We start from the raw sequence: 23,299 nt of genomic DNA, 5'->3' as shown, positions 1-23,299 counted from the left end.
AAACTATACAGTCGCGAGCTTGCCGGTAGCGCAACCACCATACGCTTCAATATACTTTGATTAAACATGCAGTAGAAATCAATCGGAAAATAGCATAATAATGCCGGACTTTGGAATCCGTTGCTGGCGCGCGTTGGCAGTGTATACGTATCAAATCGAGAAGTCGCCGCTTCATACATGAGCCACCGACTTATAATCCTGACGAAGGGAGGAAGGAAACCGAGCCGGTAAAACGTTGCACGCTCTTTTTCTCATTCACGCACGCACGAAAAAAAAAGAAGGAAAAAACAACATACAAAAAAGAAAAAAGCGAGATCGTTCTGAGCGAAACTACTTGATACACTATTACGTTGATCGGGGAGTTTGGGGGACAGAGAGAGAAGAGGTGGCTGGATCGATTCCTTTGATTTGATTTCGCGGGTAAGCGCCGGCGAGTTTATGTATAATATGGCAGGCGTTCCCTGTGTTTTCTCTCTCTCTTTCTTTCGACTCTGCTCTTTTCCGGCAACGGGCCTCGACGTGCGTGTGTAGACGACGGCTCTTGTCCGGGACGAGGGCGCGTTCCTGAAAACACCAGGAGCGGGCTCTCGAGAGCGTATTTTTAGGCTCGCTATCGTCCCCGACAGACTGCCAATGAACTCGGTAAAGAGGAGAAGAGCAGACTCCCGGTAGGAGAGAGAGAGAGAGAGAGAAAAAAAAAGGGAACCCGTGCGAGTGGCGGGCGCTCGGCGGCGTTAACCGCGAAAGAAATGCATCGTGTGGGCTCGACTTTGTCGATTCCAGTTTGCCGCGTCTTCTCTCGCGTGTTGAGACGACGATGACTCTATAAGAGCCGGAAAAGCTCGCTCGTCGGTCGATCGGTCCGACCTTTTGTATAATTTTCATCGGTGCTCTCTTCAAGGTGGGTACGGATGAAAGTTACAAAAAGATCGCTTTTGCGCGCGGGGGAGGGGGCAGCGGTGCCCTAATCTCGCCCCTGTCGATAAACAGCCAGTTTTTTTTTTTTTTTTTTTTTTCTTAATCGGAATATTACAACCCGTTGCTCTCGAGTCCGCGTCCCTTCGACGGATATTATACGTACGCGTGCGCATGTATGTACACCAATACACGACGCAGTCACTTTCTAGCTGTGCTCCTTTCTCTTTCGCGTCCAATGTTTTCAACATCAACACATACACACACACCACACGCAGTCAGGCAGACGGACACATGCTTATAACTACGTATACGTACGACATGCACACATGAAACTATACAAAAACGTGTATACCCAAACACACACACATATATATATAATATATATATATATAATACGCACGCGAAACAGATGCTCTCCCGGGCAGTACTCAAAAAATTACTCAAACATAATGTGTTTCGCAAATGCAGTAGGACGAGTTTAATATTGTGTTATAGTTATCTCGTCGACGTTGAGAATCTCTGATCACTTCGGGGAGCGACAAACTTACAGTATTAGTTACTGATAATCGTACACGATAATGGAACTATCGTAAAAAAAAAAAAGAAAAAAAAAAAAAAAGTTACAACTAATACAAAAAATAATATAATCATATATACGATGATAATCATATTATTATTATTAATAATAATAATAATAATAATAATAGTAATAGAAAATAACAATAATAAATTAGTTCTGTACAAGGCGCTTGCATCGAGCTTGCATCGTATCTATTTAATAGCTAAAGACAGGAGGCGGCCCGCGGCGCTTACGCCCGCGTGGTACCGCCGACACAGCATCCATTGATATACATATTATAATAGTCCGAGGGGGATTAAGGTAAAAGTCTACGTACAACAGGCAACAACAATAACAACAACAATAACAACAACAACACACATGCCGGCTCGTGGGCGGCTTTGGTGAAGTCATCATCATCATCATCATCATCTGGATCATCGTCTAAACTACCGCTGTTCGCTAGACCTCGGTGGCGAGGGTCGAGGCGAGCGTCGCCGTGTCGTGCCTGTAGTGGTCGTCGATGACGTAGACCCCGCAGCCGGGCGTGTCCGAGCCCTGCGTCGACATCTGATCGTCCGGCGGGCCCTGCTCCGATATGCTCGTGTTTGGCCTCTTGAGGTCCGAGCACGACGAGCCGGAGCAGCAGCCGGGCTCCGAGGCTGGCGCCGAAAACAAGCTCGACGAGCGTTTCGAGTCCATCAGCTGGTGGCACGAGGACGCCAAGCCACCCAGCAGACAGTCCTTATCCTTTTGGTAGAGATGCTGGGAGGCCCGATGCGCCGCCGCCTCCGTGTTCAACTGCTTGGTCGGCCGCGGCCGCGAGATTTCCGGCAACTGCGAGTCGGCCGATTGCTGCGACTGTTGCTGCAACTGTTGCTGCTGCTGTTTACCGTACGCCTCGTGCAGCGAGCCATCGAACGACCCGTCCACCGAGGCCATCGCGTTGTTGACGCTCTTCGCCTGGTTGATGGCTGTTTGACCGCAGCCCGGCTGGCCCGTCCACGTGTTTTTGATCATGTGGCTGTCACCGGCCGACTGGACCGGCTCGAGCTGCGGCGACAATAGCGCGCCCGCGCGCTTGCTCATACTGCTGTGCACGGCGTTGCGCTCGTTCTGCAGGCGCGCCTCCTCATCGGCCTTGGCCTGCTCGCGCTTCTGCCGGCGTTTCATGCACATGACGGCCAGAGCGGCCACGAGGACGAAAGCCGGCACGGCCGTCGAGATGGTGGCTATGACGACAACGTGCTCGGTCGTGAGGGCGGCGTGTTGTGCCTCGGGGCCCGCGGCGACCGGCCGGTTGTTGGTTTGGGTGGCCGAGGACGGTGGCCGGGCGGCGGACCAGTAGCCGGCCGAGCCGGGCCTCGCCGAGGACTCGGCGCAAGTCTCGCCCCGCCATCCGTCGGTGCAGTCGCAACTGAAGCCGTTGACGCGGTTGCGGCAGGTGCCACCGTGTTGGCAGGGCGAGCTCTTGCACTCGTCGACGTCGACGCTGCAATCCTTGCCGGCGAAGCCGGGCCGGCAGACGCACTGGTAGTCGTTGGTGGTCGACAGACAGGAGCCTCCGTTGGCGCAGGGCTTGGTCACGCAGTAGTCGACCTTGTCCTGGCAGAGCCAGCCGACGTAGCCGGCAACGCACTGGCAGCGAAAGCTGTTTACGTGGTCGATGCAGGTTCCGCCGTTCAGGCAGGGATTGCCCTGGCAGTCGTCGACGTTGATCTGACAGCGCTCGCCGGTGAAGCCGGCCGGGCAGTGGCACTTGAAGCCGGCCAGGAGATCGGTGCAGGTGGCTCCGTTGGCGCAGGGATTCGGGGCACACTCGTCGATGGGCCGGTCGCAGTCGGGCCCGGTGAAGCCGGCCGGGCAATGGCAACTGTAGCCGCGCTCGCTGTCGTCCTCGCAGGTGGCGCCCCGGGCGCACGGCTGATCCTTGCACGATTTCGAGCTGATCTCGCAGTGTTTGCCCCTCCAGCCGGCCGGACACGTGCAGCGGTACTTGCGCTCGATGGTCTCGAGTTGCTGCTGCTGCTGCTGGCCGTCCTTGCCGGGCGACGATCCTGAATTGTCGAGGGGCACAATGGCCACGGCACTAGGATCCGCGTTGTTGGCGGTGGCGTTGGGCGCGACGTAGGGTAGACAGGTGCCGTTGTTCATGCACGGCTCGGCGGTGCAGTCGAGCAGGGGCTCCTTGCAATCGGTGCCGGCGAAGCCGGGGGCGCACGAGCACGTGTACGAGCCCTGGCCGGTGTTGAAGCAGGTGCCGCCGTTGTGGCACGGCTTGTGATTGGTACAAAAATTGAGATCCTGGTTGCAGAAGAGGCCACCCCAGCCCTCGTCGCAGATGCACTGCCAGGGCTTTTGGCAGGTGCCGTGGAGACAGCCCGGATACCGGATGCACTGGTCGCAGTGGCGTCCCGTCCAGCCTTGGTGGCATCTACAATAGCACAACACAAACAAAAGCGTATTAGCTATATGAAAATCGTCACATCGGGGGAAATCATCGTGTTTTATGTGTACGTAATTATGTAGGTATGCGTGTGTTATGTATAATATAGGCTCGCCCGAGGGTCCTGCACGAGAGAATAAAAAGGATAAAGCAGCAGCTGAAGAGCGGCAGCGGGTGCGGCGGATACCTACAACACGAGGAGCACGGAGCGGACAGAGAGAGAGAGAGAGAGAGAGAGAGAGAGGATGTGGTGGTCGGCCATTACTTTGTCCACGCGGACCCAGCAAGAGAGCCAAAGAGAGAGAGAGAGGGGGGGGAGGGGGCAGGGGGAAAGAGCGAAAGAGGTGAGAGAGAGAGAGAGAGGAGCGTTGCTGCCTGGGACTGCTGGGCGAAAAAGAGAGAAAAGGAAAACAGCGAGAGGGGGAGGAGAGTGAGAGGGAAGGAGGGGGGATGAGTCGGTGAGTAGTGTTCCCACGGTTCGAGCGCTTGAGCCAGCCAGCCAGCCAGCGCAGGAGCAGCACGGCAGGCAAAAGAGCCAGGCAGCAGCGGAGAGCCGTTCAGTATGCGGGTCAAGGAAAGGTTACGCTCCTCTCTCTCTCTCGTCCCGTCCGCGTATAAGGATATATATACATATATACACGTCTGCGTGTGTGCTCTCCCTCTCGCTCCTGCTCCTGCTACCTTTGTCGGTGCTCCTGCTCCTGCCGGCTCTCGCGAAAGAGAGAGTGTGTGGGTACATTACTACAGCTGACACACGCGTGCAAGCTGTACATCCCATATATATATATTTTATACTCCTGATGCACGGACACACCGAGAGAGGAACACCACCACCACCACCACACTTTGTGGGTCCCTCCTCCACCTCCGCGTCCCATCGTTATATATACAGGTACCATTGAATCCCATGTGTATACGTGTACACAAAGCGGCGCGCCAACCGGCCGGTGGGGGAGGGAGAATCCGCGAGAGAAAGAGAGGAGCCTCTCTACTTATATGTATACCTTTCTTCTCGCGGCTGGATGCTGTGTGCAATCCATACACGTATACGTGTGTGTACCGTACAGGACACACGCGGATGTGTACATATTGTATACTTGGGTGATGTTTGCCGAGAGAAGAATGAATAAGAGATTCCAAAGCCGCGCTCTTTTTCCAGCAAAGGGAGGTTATACGCGGGATAAACGCAGAGGGGGAAGGGGGGCGGACAAACGGAAGGAAGCCGTCGCCACCGCGGTGGTGAGATGTATATATATATATTGTGTATGTATTCCCCCGCGAGGATTACTCAAACTGTGCACGTATAATACTTATACCGACACTAGTTTTTGGATTAGCCGCGACGGCGTGGCTGTGTGTAGGTATACGTAAGCTGCTGACCGCACATATAGTTTCGGATGAGCTTGTTATAAAACACTCACGCCCGCCCCCCTTGCGCTGTGTAACTCTGCGGTCGTGGATCGGCGTATTTATTGCGGATTTATGTAGATTTATGCGCTGCGCCACTTCTCCTCCTCCTCCTGTTTCGCGTGCTCTCGTAATGTTGTTATCAAATTCAATGGAGATGTTGATTTTATTTTATTTACACCTGCCACTCGGATCAAACAGCTCTTGCCCTAATTTTCGTACAGGGGCGTCGTTGTCACCCTCTCACCTTCCTTTTTGTTTTTATTTTTTGACGTAATCATTACTGTTCATCGATAACATTTCAATTGATCCGTACACAAATCATCGCGCGCGCGACGAAAGCTTTTACCGCTCGTTTGATGCAACATCTCGGCTAAAGTATATATTGTGTGCACACACGTAAGCACCTATTCCACTAGTAAGAGGGGGGGGGGGGAAAAGAAAAAAAGGAATCAATTCAATGCAGTCGCGGGAGACTGATATTTCTATTCAGGGTATACGAGTACGTATAGCCATCGACAGCAAGTGCACGAGGCTTGATAAATTTTTCAATACGCCGAAGCCGAGCTTTCTTTAAAATATCCAGGAGATGGTAGATTAAAAAGCGGATAGATAGATATCGTTATGTGTATGTACACACAATAATATATATATATATACACTTTGGGGATTGGAATTCGAAGCTGCATCGCAGGGAGCGCGTATATAATATATACATGGTACTTAAATACACTGCTTTAGCACAAGTTAGTAATCGGTATTCCATGCAGGCGTACATAATATATACACATCACAGCAGGAGCTTTGGTGGTGGTGGTGGTGGTGCCATGGTAATGCGGTAAAAGTACTTTTGTGCGTGTGGGTATTGTGTGCGCGCACAGCCACCGGTATAATAATTATAATTGTGGTATGGCACTTTATTTGAGAGCGCGGGGCGCGAATACAAGTGTATACTTATTGCAGAGAGTAAACGACGACGCACTCGAATATAATAAAAGTTCGCGGTGTATATGTACGTTATATGTACAGACTAGTATAGTTATATAGGCGTAGAATCGGTTAACTCAGCGACCGGTATAACGAATAAAGGGTTGAGCCATACGGTTAATGTTGAGGGGGGGGAGGGGGGCAAAGGGCGACACGATTGACCAAAAACGGACGTTTCGCGCGTATACGGGTATAGGTAAGTACCCAATGTATGGTATATATAATAGGTATGACGATAAAAGGCGAGAAAATGTTCGTGTATGGGTAATGAACGTGATGGGTGGAGGAGAGCAAGAGGAGCGCATACTTGTGTGTGTGTGTGTGTGTCTATGGGATACTCTCTCTGTGCATGGCAGACACACGCGCGAGGCAAGGCTGCCAAGGAGGGGCAACGGGGGATGGAGGAGAATTGCGGAATTCTCTCTCGCGTGAATTTGAATGGGACCGATCCCACGCTGCTGTCGCTCGTCGTACTTATACATATATATATATACACCAGTGGTGGATGGTGATGGTGCTCGGGGGCTGGGCAGGCCGAGAAAGAGGCGATGAATTTACATCGAGCACGTCCCGACTTGTCGCGCGTTTCCGCGTCACGGACGATTTCGGGGAACAAAAACATGTGTGCGTGCACGCGCGCGATCATGTATTCGCGCGTACGAGAGCTGTGCGTGGTAGCGGCGTGCGAACGCGATGGGAATCCATCAGAGAGAGCGAAACCTCCTCCTCCTATACTTTTAGCTGAATAGCGTATGATGCAAATATAGGGAGGATGATGTTAAAAGAAAAAAAGGAAAAAAAAAAAACACCGGAGCAAATGATGATGATCACGATTAGCCGTGAGCCGGATCCTTGTTTACCCTCTTTCTCTCTCGATTCATAATCGGTACAATGTAACCGCAGCCATGACTTCGTCGATTACCCCCCTCCTCTTTGGCCCTCATTATGATTCATCCATGATCCGCCGGATGATGTAATCGAACCGTAACAGAAATTACCGATCGTCGCTCATTTCCATGCGATTCTTTGGCTGTACACAAAGTCAAAGTGCAGTGGAGCTGGTGTACGTGTTGCAATGCGACGTGTATATAGGTATATCATAGGCAGTGCACTTAAAGTGACATTTCGCTAATTGAGGGATAGAGTATCCCAAGAGATCGAGAGGAAAAAAAAAAAAAAAAAAAAAAAAAAGAAAAAAAGAAAGGACCGAATTGATTATAATGAGGAATTTATATGCAGTGTTATCGATCATCGTCGTCTCTATGGTTCACATATATAGGCATTATAATAACGTAACAAAGAAACGACGAAAAGTTAATCCGTTCGGAGATCGGATGGTGCAGTGCGATTAGAGGGATATATAATGCACAAGCGGGTGACACAGGGGAATCCGTGATTAATCCGGCTTCGGCGAACCTGCGGGTGATGCCAGACGGAGTCGGTGCATGTGCTTTATATACATAGAAAAGAAAGGGTCAACACGAGTCTCCTGCCCGGCGCGTCAAAAAGAAGAGAGAAGGAGGGAGGCGAGGAATCGATCACCGCCGAGAGAGAGAGAGAGAGAGCTGAATGAGACGACTCGGGCCGGATGATGATTGAATGGGGCCCGGATGCGTGCGCATCGATTCCGCGATGGGCTATATAGGTATACATATGTATGCGCGTGTGTGTGTGACGTGTGTACTTTTATACCGTGTTCTTGGACGACATGCATTATTATATACAACACGATGACGTAGCGGCGCAGGGGAGAGATCATGACGAAGCGGAGGCTGCGCCAATGCGACCGGTCATCGTTGTGTTGGGCACGAGTTTCAATGTGTGTATAATAATATAGCATAGGTGTATGTATAAAAGGTAGTCGGCACAACGGAGACAGATGAAAAAGGAGGGTGAGCTCGATGCATATATATGTTACATATAGCTCCATCGCAATGAAAGGGAGCTATAAGGAGAAAGAGCGTTTATATAGGTATACCATGTGTAATAATATATATTATGCATACCGGTGTGTACTCTCTCGCTTCGTATATGCAATGCATCTGTATATATACGTAGGTAGTAGTACCACCACTGCACCACTATTACTACTTACTAAGTAAAGAGCTGCAGGGACGGAATTTGCGAGGATGAGGTGCATGCAGGAGGCGGAGGTGGTGGAGAGAGAGAGAGAGAAAGAAAGAGTCAAGCTCGTTGTAAGTGTGAGTATATAAATGTACACAGATGTAATATATATATATTGGTGTATGTACTCACATGCACTCGTTGGGTCGGCTGCATTGTCCGTGTTGTTCGTCGCATCCGGGCAGGCAGTGGGCTGAAATAGAGAAAGAAAAAAAAATAAATCCAAAGGTTAAAGCCGGCTTGCTTCCATCCGAGGAACGAGCGTGTATATGTATATATATATACATATAGGTAAGCGAGAGAGGAGGAGAACCAAGAGGTCGATCGCTGCATACATACGTATATGTGTGTGTGTGTGTGTGTGTGTGCGCGGTATATCCTCGCGAGAGAGGAGAGCTCTGATGGCATGCACTCTCACCCGACCGACCGACCAACCACCCACCCTTTTTTCCCCCTTCGCTTAAACTCTCGGAGCCGCACTGCACACGTTGCTTTGCAGCAATCGCGTATAGGTGTATCCTAATACACGTATATTTGTGCAGTATATATATATATATATATATACATATACCTATGTCGTATGTACACAAGAATGTTAGAGTGAGAGACGCGCGTTAGCTCATCCTTTGCGCTTTTCTATGTACATATACTTGTACAGGTACACTATATATGCATATATCATAAATATACTCCTACGACTTTGTCTCGTTCCGCAAGTGATGCTGCAGCATCCTTTTTTTTTTTTTTCTTTTTTTGTTTTTGCCTCCGAGCGAGATCTGCCGATGCAGAGCGGAGCAAGTGAAAGTGTGCCCCCGCGAGCCGATTCTCCGTATATATGTACCGATCTACCGTAACACATAACGTTTATTATGTATATATACCAATATGACTGTGTGATGGAGCCAACGTGTGTGTATATATATATATATATATATATATGTATACGAATGAATTTTCGTGCAACACTCGCTGAGATGAAGAGGAAGAAGTAGTGTATATTATAGAAGCCGCGACTTATTTGCCCCTTTCGCGGGCATACCTTGTAATCTATATACCCACACACGCACCGAGAGGACGCCGCTTGGAAAGAAACCTTTTGCCGCTGTACCCACACACACATATACACGCACATGTATATATATACGTATGCAAACTGGCTAGGCTATTCTCGGCTCTTTTCTCGGGGGCTCAGCACACCGCGACACCGTTTCTATACGGAGGACATTCCTCTGGGCCCCTTCTCGTGTGCGCCTCGCTTGTCTGATGAATGCCTATGCATACAGATATATAAACAAACGCGTGTGCATGCACTCGTGGATTTTTGCGCGTACGTTTGCGCGCGTATATAGAGTGTAGGCATCGCGATAGCCGCGTGGAAATTAATATCATTATAGGTGCCGATATAACGCTATATATACGTGCACGCACGGCCGGTGCATATAAGATATATGTATGTAAACCGTGGATTAATTACAAGCCAAACGACTCGCCGTGTACTTGCGAGGGGGCCATCGCGCGTCCGCGTACAAGTGGGCAGCGGGTAGAGGGCATGTAGAGTCCGGGTGACCTTGATACTCCGATGCCGAGCGGGAAGGAGGAAAGAACGAAAGAGCTGCGGAGAATCGCGGAGGGCCTTCTCTCGCGTGCATAGTCTCTTTCTTTCTCTCTCTCTCGGCTTGATGCAAGACGCGGGAGAAAGAAAGAAAGAAGGAGGCAGCACTTGGGCTTCGTATATTTATAGTCCGCGTCGTTCGGGATCTCTCGGGGATCGACGCCGAAAGGAATGGCCGAATCGCGGGGATTCCACCGGTCCCCGGCGTTGCCGTGTTCCGAGGAAACGACGCTGTATAATATACGAAATAAAATAAGAAAGGAGAAAGAAAACAAAAAAACCAAAACCATACCGAAACTTGACATCGACACAGAGAGAGAGAGAGAGATACCCCACCGCGGTCGGCTCTCTCCTCCCCGGCCCTTAATTCTAGCGCTTCTTTATCTCCTTGTCGCTGAGATCCTCCTCTGGCGAGGACCCTTTTTCTGTTTTCTTTATCCCCCCCCCGCACACCCTTCAAAATGTATCATTTTTTTATTTTTTATTTTTGCATGCATCTCCAAGCGAAAATAAGCATCCACTCGCACACGACGAGTATAGGCTAAGAGCCCAAAGGCGGAACAATGTGTATACAGCAAAAGAGGAGGAGGCGCGTTGGCTCTTTTAAATGACTGATCTCTCTTTTTCGCGCTTTATATACACACACCTACACGAACTTCGGAAGCGCACTCGCCGCGGGCTACAATGGCTTGAGCGCCCTGGCCCTTTAAATTTCGTACAGGGAGAGTAGAGGCTGTGCGTGTATATATATACGATCTACTGCTACCCCCTATATGCACGCGTGCAAGCACGGAACAGGGTATACACATTTATATATACAGGTACGACAAAGTACGGAGTATAACGGCGCTCCCCACCCCCCCCTTGATTCATGCTTATATATTCCAACGTACTTATCGATTTTCTCCAACTGGTCTTTCTTTTTATTGCGCTCTTGCTCGCACTCTCCGCCAGACTATATGTATAGGTATACGTGTACATGTATTTTATTATACAACGCTCGTGATGTGTGCACAAGAGTCGCGTATATAGTATATCCACATCGAGGTCCTTTACACCGCTCGATCGCGCGCAAGTGTATTTTTCGAAGGGGACACGCAGAGACAGAGAAAGCTATAGCTATATATGTATATATATGTGCCGTAAGGTAAGTATATTATATAGGGGTCGAGAGAGGAGGAAAAGCACGCGTGCAGCTGTTGGGTTAAAGCGCCGTAGTCGAGGCGAAAGAGCATATCGGGCAGCTGTGCACCCGACGGCCGATCCACCAGCTGCCCCCCGAACTATATATGTATATACACCGGCCGACCTTTCCCCCCCCCCCAACCCCACCCCACCCTCGTGTGCTCTTTTTCTCTCCCTCAAAAGCGCTGCCGTTCGCTATGTTATATACATGTTTCTAACATCTCCCGAGAGTGAGCTTGCGACCGTTAAGCACACGCCGAGAAGAGATATATCATCGCTTTAGCGGCAATCACATATATATATATATATATATATACATATAGGTGATGCACGCCGATCGATGCTTTTCCCCTCGGCGCCGCGTTGCATTTTATTGCGCTTTTCGATCATCAAGTTAGTGGAGGGTGTTATACATATAGCCACGGCGAGTAGTTTTGTCGGTCACTCGTCCGGCGCGCGTATATTATGCATCACGTGCCTCTATTACACGTATATCTACGTATGTTACGTATGTATGTATGCATGATATACAGACTCGCGCGCCGTTTGGCCCAGCCAGCATGTGGAAAGAAGGAGGGGGGGGGAGCGCGTGCACATAAAGGCAGGTGCAACGACCGAGCCGAGGAGGGCCGAGGAGAGCCGAGGCGAGTCGAATGGACGGAAACTCGATCCTTTGGCCGAGTCGTCGTTGTCGCAGGCACCTTTTATTATACTCCTGCTCTCTTATGTACATGCATGTATATGAAAGTAAGCCGAGGTGGTATACATATATATATGAGCAACGGGAGACGAAAAATGATAATTGCAGCACTGCAGCCCGTGTCTCTCTTTGTGCTGGATAGCACGTCAGAGGACTCTCGGAAGAGAAGACCATGGTACACGTGATGTATATATAGGCAGTCTCGCGGCTTCCTTCTAGGATTATTGGCCTACTTATTTTGCAGTAGGGGGGCCCGCGACGATCGGTCGGCGCGCGGATGCTAATGACGCCACTCTCGGGAAGAAGCACCGTAAAAGCACCGTCGCGGGGAATTTTCTCTCATTACGTTTTATCCATGTATATATATACACACACACATATATATATATATATATATATATATATATATATATATATATATATACGCGTGTAAATAATAAATGAATTATTCGCTGAATTTTCGAGGACGGTGAGCGAGGGGCTATAATAATAATGTATACCCACAACGGTGAATCAGACCGCAGAGAGATCTCGGGCGAGTTAATTGCGCGCTTGAATGGACCCGAAATCTCGGTTGGAAAAAAGGTGACATCATTGCTGTATATACATATATCTTTATGATGATGCGGTGGGACGAGCGCGCCCGGGTCAGGTGTAAGAGAATAAGAGAGCTGTGAATTTTTTAATTTCATTACGAAGCTGACCTTTTTTTTTTTTCATTTTATCATCACAAAATTTGATGCTGAAATTATACGCGATTCCGCGTTCGAGATAAGGGTTCCTGGAAGGAGTGAGAAATAAAAGTAGTTGAAACCGAAATAATATATCTACAGAGACACTCAGCGCTACGCGTATACACGCGAAATTCCTGTGCCGTTGCGAAATTCATTAATTAATTGTAAATACTTTTTGCGAGTTTGGTGCAATTGCAAATCGCGGGCGATGATGTAAATGCCGATATTACACGATAAGCGACCGAGCATATTATTTATGTGTAACATGTGATACCTATGGAAACCAGTCGAAAGTGTGCACAAAACTGTACGAGGCGCGCATGATTTTCGTTCCCAGAAATACATAGAGTCGTGTGTAAAAATGTGGCGATACGAAAAGAGATATGTAAAGGAAAAAAAAAAGTTGACGAGAATCGCACGAAACACACGCGCGGTGAGCGTAATTCGACGACGACGTAACAATGTGGCTATGTACGATGACGACTATTAATAAAATGTACTTACCTAACAAGTTTAAATGCGCCGATATCCGATTATCCGACGGCGGAGAAAGAAGGGAAAAAAAAAAAAAAAAAAAAAAAAAAAAAAGAGAGAGAAGCTGCAGGGGATATTATACCGAGCGGCATCAGAGGAGTCAGAAAAGAAGGACAAGGCGCACTAGTGCCGCATCAGAGGAGGAGAGGCGTGTAAAAAAGGTAATAGTTGGGCCTCTCTTTCTCCCTGAAAACCGGGCCCTGTTTGAGGATTTTCGTGTGTGTAGCTTCTCGGCTCCTCGCGCGGCTCAGGTAGTCGAGGAGCGGCAGGACGAGGGGCCAAGGGAGGATACAAGAACCGGCAAGCCAAGAGGGAGAGAGAGAGAGAGAGAGAGAGAGGCCGTGCACGAGTTGTCGGCGGGCGCATGAAGCGTGGGAAGTTGCGCTCAGCAGCAGCAGGCCGAGCCCGGCCTTCCCGATCTGCTGCTCCTTGGCTGCCTCCCTCTCATCTCTTTCTCCTCGTGCATGCACACACGCTCACGTGAAACAACACAGGTAACACACGGACATTATTTGTCTCTCTCTCTCTCTCTCTCTTTATTTGTGTGTGTGTGTGTGAGTGTGCACGTGTAGTGCGCTCGGGAGAAAAGCTGCACCGCTCCTTCGTCCCTATGGCAACGTCGGCTCCTTCGCGACTCCTAGTCATCCTCTCTATCTTCCTAGACGCATGTATAGGTATGGGTAAAGGTGTGCATGTGTATACACAATATATAATATATATGGAGAAAGAGCGCCACCTAAGCTATGGTACATAATATATATATATATACATATAGTGTGGACCGTTGTTGCGTAATCGCGCCCGTCGAGCCGGCTGCAGCTCTTTCTCCCTCCTACGTATACGTACAACTATGTATATATTTATAAACCATCAGGCTCTCCTGTGCTTCTATATATACCTATCCTTTACAGCTGCTGCCGCGTGTGCTCCTCCTCCTCCGTGAGAAAGCCGAGCAGAACGTAGCGGGGGTGCCAATTTCGAGAGAAAAAGAGAATTGCACGGGGGCCCGATAAATGAAAGTCGTCGTCGTCGCTCCGACGCCGCCGCTGCAGCTATTTTCATATTATACGTGTGCTTCATGTGCATATACACTCGAGCTTGGGTATACCTGTATGTATTGCAGCTTCATGTATATATTGTACGTGCCCCCTCCGCGCGAGATTTATAATCCGGGGCTATTGTGCGGGACAGTAACGACGAGCGTGTGCTTTTTTCAACTTGCAGAGCCACGGGCTTTGGGAAAGAGAAAGGAAAATCGCTGTTTCGATTGGCCGTTGAGGATTTTTCAATTGAAACAACAAACACTTGCAAGCTTTTTTTCAAAAGAGGAAAAAATACAACTGTATACGGCACCTGCGTTGTGTGATCATCTCGACTGTTATTATAGGTGGAAAAAAAAACAAACAAAAAAATAAAAAAAATAAAAATCGGGATCCGAAAGATTAGTATGTAATTTGATTTTGAAAATCGTCGAGGGGCTCGATTTTTGAGCCCAGAGTTTTTCCCATCGCGGGGTAACCGCGCACGCAAGCACGTATAATGCGATGAAAACAAGGTGTATTGGTAGCCGGGTAACACGCAAAGGAGTTTCAAGAAGAGGAGGAGGGTAAAAAAAACGAGAGCAGCGTACGGGGATCTTCTGCTCGGGAGAGAGAAAGGAAGAGATAATAATGGGATAAACGATTCGAAAGATGAAGGGGGAAAAAAAAGAGGAGAACGGGAGGATGAAACAAAACGGGGTGGAAGAAAGAAGGGAGGAGAGGAGGATGTGGATATTATACACCTGTAGGTAGGTAAAATTAAAAAAAAAAAAAAAAACCCACCAAAATATAATAATAATAATAACAATAAAATAAGACTACTCACGTTTGTTGCAGTAGTCACCCTTCCAGCCGGACAGGCAGACTATCTGTCCGGTCGGGGAGCACCTGTAGTGGCCGAAATTGTCGTCGCGCGGCCTGCACAGCTTGTCGCAACCGTTCCCGTAATAGTTGGTGGCGCAGGTGACCCTGAACTCGTACAGCATCATCGAGTGACGCGTACTATAGTTCGCCTGTATCCATTCGGGCCCGACGTCCAAGAACTGCTGCATCGCTAGCCTCGTTATTATCACTCGGTCGTTCGTACCCGAGCCTAATCAGCCAAAAAATATGGTAAACAAACGCACTCGTTAATCACATGTTATATATTATTATGCACAATAACAATTTTTTTGTATTCTTGTGTTATATGTATACATGTAACGTCAAACATTATTTAAAAACACTTTTCGAGCTTGCAGAGCTTTTTCGAGTCAATGGTCTACACGGGTAAGTATTGTAACAGCAGGACAAAGACTTTGGAGCTCGCACGCATGGCACGCACGCACGCGGAGCAAGAGCTAAGGATTGTATACGTATATAGATAGAGAGATGACCACCAGAAGAAGAGGAGGAAGAGGAGACACAGAGAGAGAGATAGGGTGGGAGAGGGATGTCGCTGCAGGTGTGTGTGTGTGTGTGTGTGTATACATACACATATAGGTGTACATGGGCGCGTTTCGCCAAGGCATCAGGCGAAAGGCCTGAGAAAGGAAGCAGCATCCGATCGAAAGAGAGAGGGAGCGAGATAGAGGGACTTTTTGTATGTATACATATAGCCATAATGAGAGAGAGAGAGAGGAAGGGGCAGCAATAAAAGGGCTCGTTTTGCTCTTTGGCGTGACGTGGGCTCTCATTGTGCGGTGTGTCGAGTACTCGTGTATAATACAGTATACTTTCCGAATATACACGAGAACTAACCCGAAAAAAAAAGGTAGGGCCCGGACAATGTCCTCCTGCTGCACAATACTGCCGCTGTTACCGCATTCTAGAGTAAAAAAAAAAAAAAAAAAAAAAAAAAAAATTAAAGTGGAGCAAAAGAGGAAACGGCGAAAAAAAAAAAAAAAAAAAAAAAAAGAGGCCCTGGACCGCGGAATGCGCAGCCCGCGTGAATGGACAAGTTGCCGAAAACAAGTGAGTCCCCCCGGCTATATGTGTATACGCGCACCCCCGTTTCCTCTTCTTCTCTATATGATTCCCTCATGACGATGAATGTTGGCTCAAACCAAGTGTATATACCTATATACAAGAGATTTGATTTGGCCGGTGGGCAATTGTCGGATGCAGTGCACGCCGGTGCATGTAGGTATGTGTTACATTATATAGGTACACGCCGTAACGGGGAGGATGAGGCCGAGGAGCAGAAAAAAAAAAGGGAGGTGGAGGGGAAGGAAGGAGGTACCGGGTTCTCGTGTTACCCACGGGGTAGGCTGCACCTATATATATATACATAAACTCGCGCGAAACACTACACAGGAAGGAAACACTAGCGGCTGCCGGTTGTTGTATATATAATTATATATATATACACACGCGTCGGTCTACCCTACACGTGTGTGTATATAGGTATACATTAGGTAAATATAATACATATTATATCGTCACCCACGCACGTCACACTATACATATACACACACATGCATGATGCTCTTTCATTCGCCGCGTGTTGTGCACACATAAATATTGTACCGCGCACGTGCGTTGGTGGTTGGTCGTACACACATGTGTATGTAGGGCAATGCCATCCGCTGTCGGGACGCGAGTGCCAGTGTGACGTGAAAGAAAGACGGTCAAAGCATTATTACAGCATCATCAGTATAGCGTGCACTGTATATAACATAACTTGTAGCATCGGGGGTGAATGACAAGTGAACCGATCAACTCCGACCGACCGACTCATTGATTGTGACGTACATGTATAACACAACACAAGTTGGTAGATATACTTAACATATGAATGCAATATAGGTGGCAAGTAAATAAAAGCGACTTACCTCTGGCAACGTGCGTGACGTCGTCCGTGTCGTGGAAGGCTTCGACGATCAGTGAGAACGCACCCTGCAATTAAAAAAAAAAACAACGACACGCGCTCTTAGTTGACACGATTAATGGCCCATCGTTAGCATTTTCCTCTCACTATAATATCATACGCTCTCTTTACACACACACAACGGGTATAAGGTATACATAAAAGCGTGCCGGGGTGTATATTATACTATTACGTGGTGTTGTGCCACACTTGCATTGTTTCGCCATCGTTATACTTATTATTATATGCTCGGTCGTAACAAACGAGAGCTGTATCGTAATTAGCTGCCGATTGAATAAATGCGCCACCGTTGCGTGTATAATATATCCGATTGATTATTGTTTTCCCAAGAGTATACGCGTACAATATATATAAGCCCGTGTCTGCGCGAGAGATGATGACGAATCCTTTGGCGCGAACCGACAGGTTCATCGGAATCGAATGTCTCAATCGGACGGACGGACGGTGGGAAGAGCGCAGCCAGCGGAGGAGAAAACCCAGGGGGGGGGGAGGCGAGTCAATTTGACATTCGGCACCCAATTTCGAGAGATCGGGGGGCTGGCTTTCACCGATCGCGGGGCTCGATCAAAATTTTAGGAGCGTTTGACACACGGAGTTATATACCCAGAGTCCCGAGCAAGAGTATATATATATATATATATATATATATATAGACGTACAGTGGCGGCGGCACTCCTCGAGACGGCGGCGGGGTTTCGAAATTGCCTCGGATCGAGGGAAGAGAGCTCTCTCGCTATTAATTTTTTAAGGAGCGACCGATTCACGATCTCAAACGCTGGAAGGGGCATCTATGCCACGGGTACACGTATATATAGGGGGGGGGGGGTCTCTCCTCGGAAAGGAGGAGAAGCAAGAAAGAAGGAGCGAGGAATCCTGAAGAATGTCCCGGCGGAACATTTGTCAGGGAGCTGAGTTATGTTTGCGGCCGAGTAGTTGTTGTAGCGTATTTTCGAGGTACCGAAAGGGCCCTATGGGAGAGAGCAGAGGAGCAGCGACGGTGTATAGGTAATACAGGTATACGTGGCGGCCTTTCCTCGCGCTCTCGATCGCTCTTTTGCCATACACACGTGTATATGTATATACGTATCCCCATAAGTGTATACTCCCGCAAGGACAACAACACCATCACACGCTGCTGAAAGAAAGTAGTCGTCGTCGCCGAAGGGGGAGGAGATAAATTACAGAGGAGACAAATGCCACCGTGATCGCCCGCTAATTTATTACAGAGATCGGAATTAAGCCGACAAGAAGCTGAAAAAGTCCACCGGCATGCAACGCCAGCCTATATATATATATATATATATATGAGGAGAGGAACAATGTGCGTCCCCCCTGCACGGAGGACCCATGTATACGTAGGAACGAAGGGCGAGAATAAAAAAATTAGGGACGGGATATAAAAGCAGCGCGTACATATATGTATAATAATAAGAAAAAACACACCGAGATGTGTACATACACATCCGCCCGCAAAACACCGCTCGCGGTTCCCACGCGGTTCGATGTACATCGCGTTATTAGCCTGCCCGCGTGATTTTGCGCATTTAACGTAGGGGGGAAGGGGGAGGAAACCGCGCCCACGACGAAAGCTCCCTCGGACTCTGGATGGGCAGAAAAGCTCGCGTCGCGCTCGATCGAGCGGAAAACGAGGCACGCCGAGCGAGGTGCAGTAGCGGCCGGCGCTCTCTCTTTTCCCTTGCTCGAGTCGTAAAACCCGACGCAACAACAAAAACTCACTCCCGGGGAGAGGAGGCAAAAAGTCCACGTAAGGCTCGAAGCCCTCCTAATTGAGGGGGTAATAATGAGACACGCAGCGGGGCTATATGGCCTACGGGGTGTGCGTATATATACACACACGGCTGATCAGCTGATCGAGAGAGGGAGGAAGAGAATGGGAGCACGTGTCGCGCCTGCGGGAAGGAGCGTTCTCACGTTTACGTGCTGCCGTTCGGAAAGGGAAGCGAGAACCCGAAACGCACCGGAGAAGAAGACGCGGCGCAAAGACGGAGAGAAAAGAAGCCCTCGGGACACAAACCCATTTCACCGTTATTATTAGGTATACTGCTGTACTTATATTATACAGGCCCATAAAGGATGAGCGGCAGCAACGGTGGCAGCCTCGGTAGTCCCTCTGCTCCTGATTCCTCGAACAGCACTAGTCTTTGTAGATACAACACGCGTGTATTTTTTTTTTTTTTTTTTTTTTACGTTTCGGGAAAAAGCAATAACGAACGCATCGTGTATATAAGTATACATTATACCGTCGCGCAAGGAGGGGCTAATCACGATCGCCAGGGCGGAGGAAAAACTCGCAGTGGTGGTGCTCCTTGTTGTTGTCTTCTTGGCTTGTCATTTCGAGAGAAGGAAAGATATAAAAAAAAAGGGGGGCGGAAGGGGTTGCACCGGGCGGCCGAAAACGAGAGTTTGCCCGAGACACGCGAAAAAAAGGAGGAGGAAGGTCGATCATCTCTCTTTCTGATGCTTGGGTTTTATACCTCGCGGTGAAACGCGCTAAAAATATACACGAGCGCTCCGTTTCTCTCTCTCTCCTCCTTTTTTTGCCCGCGCGTAAGTACGTAAATGCGCTCCCGAGCCAAACGTCAGACGGACCGACTCCCCCCACCCCCCGGCAATTATGCTAAACACCGTCGTCGTCATCGCTACACGTCGATTCCCCATTCATCCGGGCTTTTCAAACAACCAAGTGCAAATGCATCGATCGCGCGGTCCGAACGAGAGCACTAGGGATGGTAAACATCGGGGCCGATCGAGCGAGCTATTTCCGCGTCAATGTAGGCACACACACACACTTTGTACACCAACACCGTTTATAGGCGCACTGTTTTGGGCAACAGGAGGAGAGACGAAAGCTCAACGTACCCGAAAGAGAAAGCTCTTGTACCGTTGTGTATCGGTAGCACTTATTCGCCGGAATTCCGAATTTCGCGCTCCCTCGAGCTTTCACTGTTTGTTTACGTTCCAACGTCTTCGTTTATCTACACTATGTATGTACACTTATAGACGCACGTGCTCTCGTAACGGGGAGCAATCGAGTGCTAAAGCGAAGATCATTGAAGGCTAAGTATATAATATACACACACTCGCGAATGAATAAGTAATTATGGCGCGCCGCGAGCGAATCGATTGCAAGCACATTACCCGTATGCGTGAGGTATACATTTGCCGTGCGGCGCGAATGAGTGTAAGAACACTATATTATATGCGAGTATGGTTCTTTGCGAGAAAGAGAGAGAGAGAGATGTGACGTTTATTTTAGGAAACGAGAGTGCGTTAAAATAGGCTCTTTGCAGTCGTCGTCGTCGCTGCACGCGGGCGTTAAATCGAGAATGACGTTATTTTGAAGTTTAATGCCTCCTTTCGCTCTCTTAAAATAAATGTTGTTAGCCCCCCCCCCCTCCCCTTCTAACCCTCGACTCGGTGATTTACAACGCAAGGCGGAGCAATTAACGATACTGTATACAATGCTACGACACGACGTGTAGAGGGGGTGGTAAAAATATTTTTCGCGGCTTTGTGAGGCGATGATGGATTTTTAAATTCAGCGAAAAGCAGGGCAGGGGAAGAAAAAAAATGTGTCGACAAGATGTTTCGAAAGTTCCGGAAAAATCATCGCGAAATGTAGGTGGTCGGGAGGGAGTTGGAAAGAATGACGGGGCAGTGATTTATGCGGTTTCAAAAAACCACCCCGAGGAACGACACGGTCATTGGTGATGCGAGCGTCGTAAAAAGAAAAAAAAAGAGGAAAAGAAAATAAAATAAAATAAAAGGAAAGAGGAAAACGAGAATTCCAAGTCACCGGGCTATTGCACCGGGGGTGCGACGTAGCTGTATATACATGTATATGGGTGCACACCATCAAGAGCGGAAGCTATATACACACAGTCGAGAGAAGAAAAAAAAAAAAAGAGCGTACAAAAGGACCGGCCATCTGGCGCAGGAGCGGAGCTTGCCGTATATATACTATAGTCTCGCAGGGTCTTTGTCTAGCCGTGCACAGTATGTGTACCTTACTACCTTATACGCGCAGTGTATGGGGGCCTCATATCTGCAAGGGGAGAGAGAGAAATATCACCGGCACAACACATGTGCACCATACATATAAGAGCGCGCGGGGTGGTATATATGTTATAACAAGTACGTTTGATATTTTTTAAGAGTTACACTGTACAACGTATTTATATATCTCAATTCAAAATTCAGTGGCGCAAAACGAGGGGGAGCTTGCACTACATTCGAACGCAACCCAAGCAGTAAAAAAACGTTATCCAAAACTTACCATCCACGTGAAGTTAAAGTAAAACCTAATCGGATTGGCAAAGCTCAAGTCCGAGGTGGAGGCGGTGGCGGCGTCCTGCGCCGTGAGGTTGAGTACATTTTCGCCAAGCACCGGCGTCATCTCGTTACCGTAGGTGCACGGGGTCGACGTGTCGATGTTCACCTGGTACTCCTTCAGGCAGACGTAGAAGCGCGTCCGACAGACACCGGAGCACTCGCCCTTGGGGCCCACACTGCTGCCCGAGCAACACTTGCCCAGGCTGTCCTTGCCGTTCTCGTTGATGAAGGACTTGAGCCGCAGCTCGAAGACCCCCGAGGCCTCCACCTGCAACACAAGCCACCATCCAACTCTTGATAATCGGCTCTCTTTCTCATACGCGACGACACCTTTTTTTTTCCTTTCACTTTTTTACACTTTTACAACAATAACAATAACAATAACGACGAATGAACGTTGACGACGACGACGACGACAACGACACAACTGCAAGCTCGGGGACTGTCATCGTTCGATGTACTACACAAGTCGAAGATGCTGTGTGTACGTGATCTTTGCAAAGCACAAATAATTGAAAAAGTAACGACTTCGTTAATGATCGGTGATACCGAGTGTCGTCCTGCCTTGGTCGTTGTCCTCGTCGTTCTCGCCACGGTCGGTCGGGGGGGTGGTGGTGGTGCGGTGTAAACGAACTTACCGCGCTGGGCCAGGGCGCCAGCAGCACTAGGGCAGCCGCGATCACGAGCTGCCTCGTCGCAGCACCGGTGCTCCACATCTTGGCTGGGGACATCTCCGTGATTGTCCGGGAAGCGGCGCCGGCTACTGCTGCTCGTTGGGCGCACCGATACTACCTACTGCTCGCGCTGTTACGGCAACTGCTGCTCGAGACGGCCGATTCACGCCGCGGCATGACACCGACGATGCACCGGTAGGCCGCTCTCTTTTGATAGGGGCTGTTGTCGCGTTCCCAGCAACTCAACCGCTTTACCTCCTTTCGGATCTTTTAATTTTTATCAATTGCCCTTCACACTGCACTCGCGAACACTGCACGCGCCGATAACTCTATACTATCTCAACGGCTGACAAGAGCTTTTTCTTGAAACTACGGGTATCGTCGCCAGTGACCGGATCGGCACTATGTATAACATACAAGCGCTCGGCGTTCTATACAATTGTTGTACTTGTATATTATGTATACCGATAAGCAAAAAAACAAAAAAGATCGGTTCGCACACTCTGTCTTCTTCACTTGCAGGCTACCCGATGGTCAAATACAATAACCACCGCTGTAATGATACACAATTGGTAGTCTACTCGTGCGAACACCGTCACGGCACGGTGTCGGTCTTGTCAGCTCGGCGCTCCGGGAGAAACTGATGGCGCGCTAGTTGGCGCCTCCGCTGCAGCGGCACTCGGCTTGGGCCTCTCTCGCGCACACACACGTACCGGGCGCAGCAGGAGGGTGAGAGGGGGAGAAGAGAGTCGAAGAACTGCACACACACGTACACACACTGCACGAAACCGGCGCTGGTGGTGGGGGACACGCGAGGCGAAAAAGACACCTGGCGCCGCTACGCGGCGAACGGCTCTTACTCTCCTTGGTTCGGCAACGACGCTCGCTCATGTAGGTGTACCTACTTACACTTTATAATGTACGAAAGTGTATGGTAAGTAGTATAAGGTATACGTCCGCATTGGGTGCGTGGGGCTCGAAGTTCAACCCTCGACTGGAGGTAGCGGAGGCGCAGGCACCCCTACTTATAATCGCGTAGGGAGAGGGTAGCAAGCTCTCTCTCGGCGTGCGTGTGCCGATGGATATAGGTATATGTGTACACACACCGGCCCCGCCGGCAGCTGCGCCGGCTGCGAGTCACGGCTCTCTCGGAGAGC

General features: G+C 49.1%; 1 protein-coding gene across 1 annotated transcript; it reads right to left on the bottom strand.

Moving 5' to 3' along the window:
• Nucleotides 1-1,662: 1,662 nt before the first annotated feature.
• On the bottom strand, nt 1,663-22,199 carry Delta (neurogenic locus protein delta). Its single transcript, XM_089590498.1, has 7 exons — nt 22,107-22,199; nt 21,413-21,736; nt 17,060-17,123; nt 15,073-15,339; nt 8,574-8,634; nt 3,566-3,911; nt 1,663-3,487 (listed from the first exon to the last, which is right to left on the bottom strand). The coding sequence occupies exons 1-7, from the start codon at nt 22,197-22,199 to the stop codon at nt 1,940-1,942; spliced, it is 2,703 nt and encodes a 900-aa protein (XP_089446624.1). The 3' UTR covers nt 1,663-1,939.
• Between the last annotated feature and the right edge of the window lie 1,100 nt (nt 22,200-23,299).

The sequence above is a fragment of the Copidosoma floridanum genome, unplaced genomic scaffold (assembly GCF_036245765.1).
Source record: "Copidosoma floridanum isolate Cflo_tuat_1 unplaced genomic scaffold, Cflo_Japanese_pri ptg000012l, whole genome shotgun sequence".
In the NCBI taxonomy this organism is placed as follows: domain Eukaryota; kingdom Metazoa; phylum Arthropoda; class Insecta; order Hymenoptera; family Encyrtidae; genus Copidosoma; species Copidosoma floridanum.
Note: the sequence above shows the minus strand (reverse complement) of the source record. Positions and strands in the feature narration are given on the sequence as shown.

Bases quoted from the DNA above. Each gene is read 5' to 3' on its own strand.
- Delta (XM_089590498.1), bottom strand. From the start codon at position 22,199: ATGTCCCCAGCCAAGATGTGGAGCACCGGTGCTGCGACGAGGCAGCTC. The intron at 21,737-22,106 runs GTAAGTTCGTTT...CTTGTGTTGCAG, and splicing joins TGGCGCCCTGGCCCAGCGCG to GTGGAGGCCTCGGGGGTCTT. The intron at 15,340-17,059 runs GTAAGTCGCTTT...TTGGCTGATTAG, and splicing joins CGTCACGCACGTTGCCAGAG to GCTCGGGTACGAACGACCGA.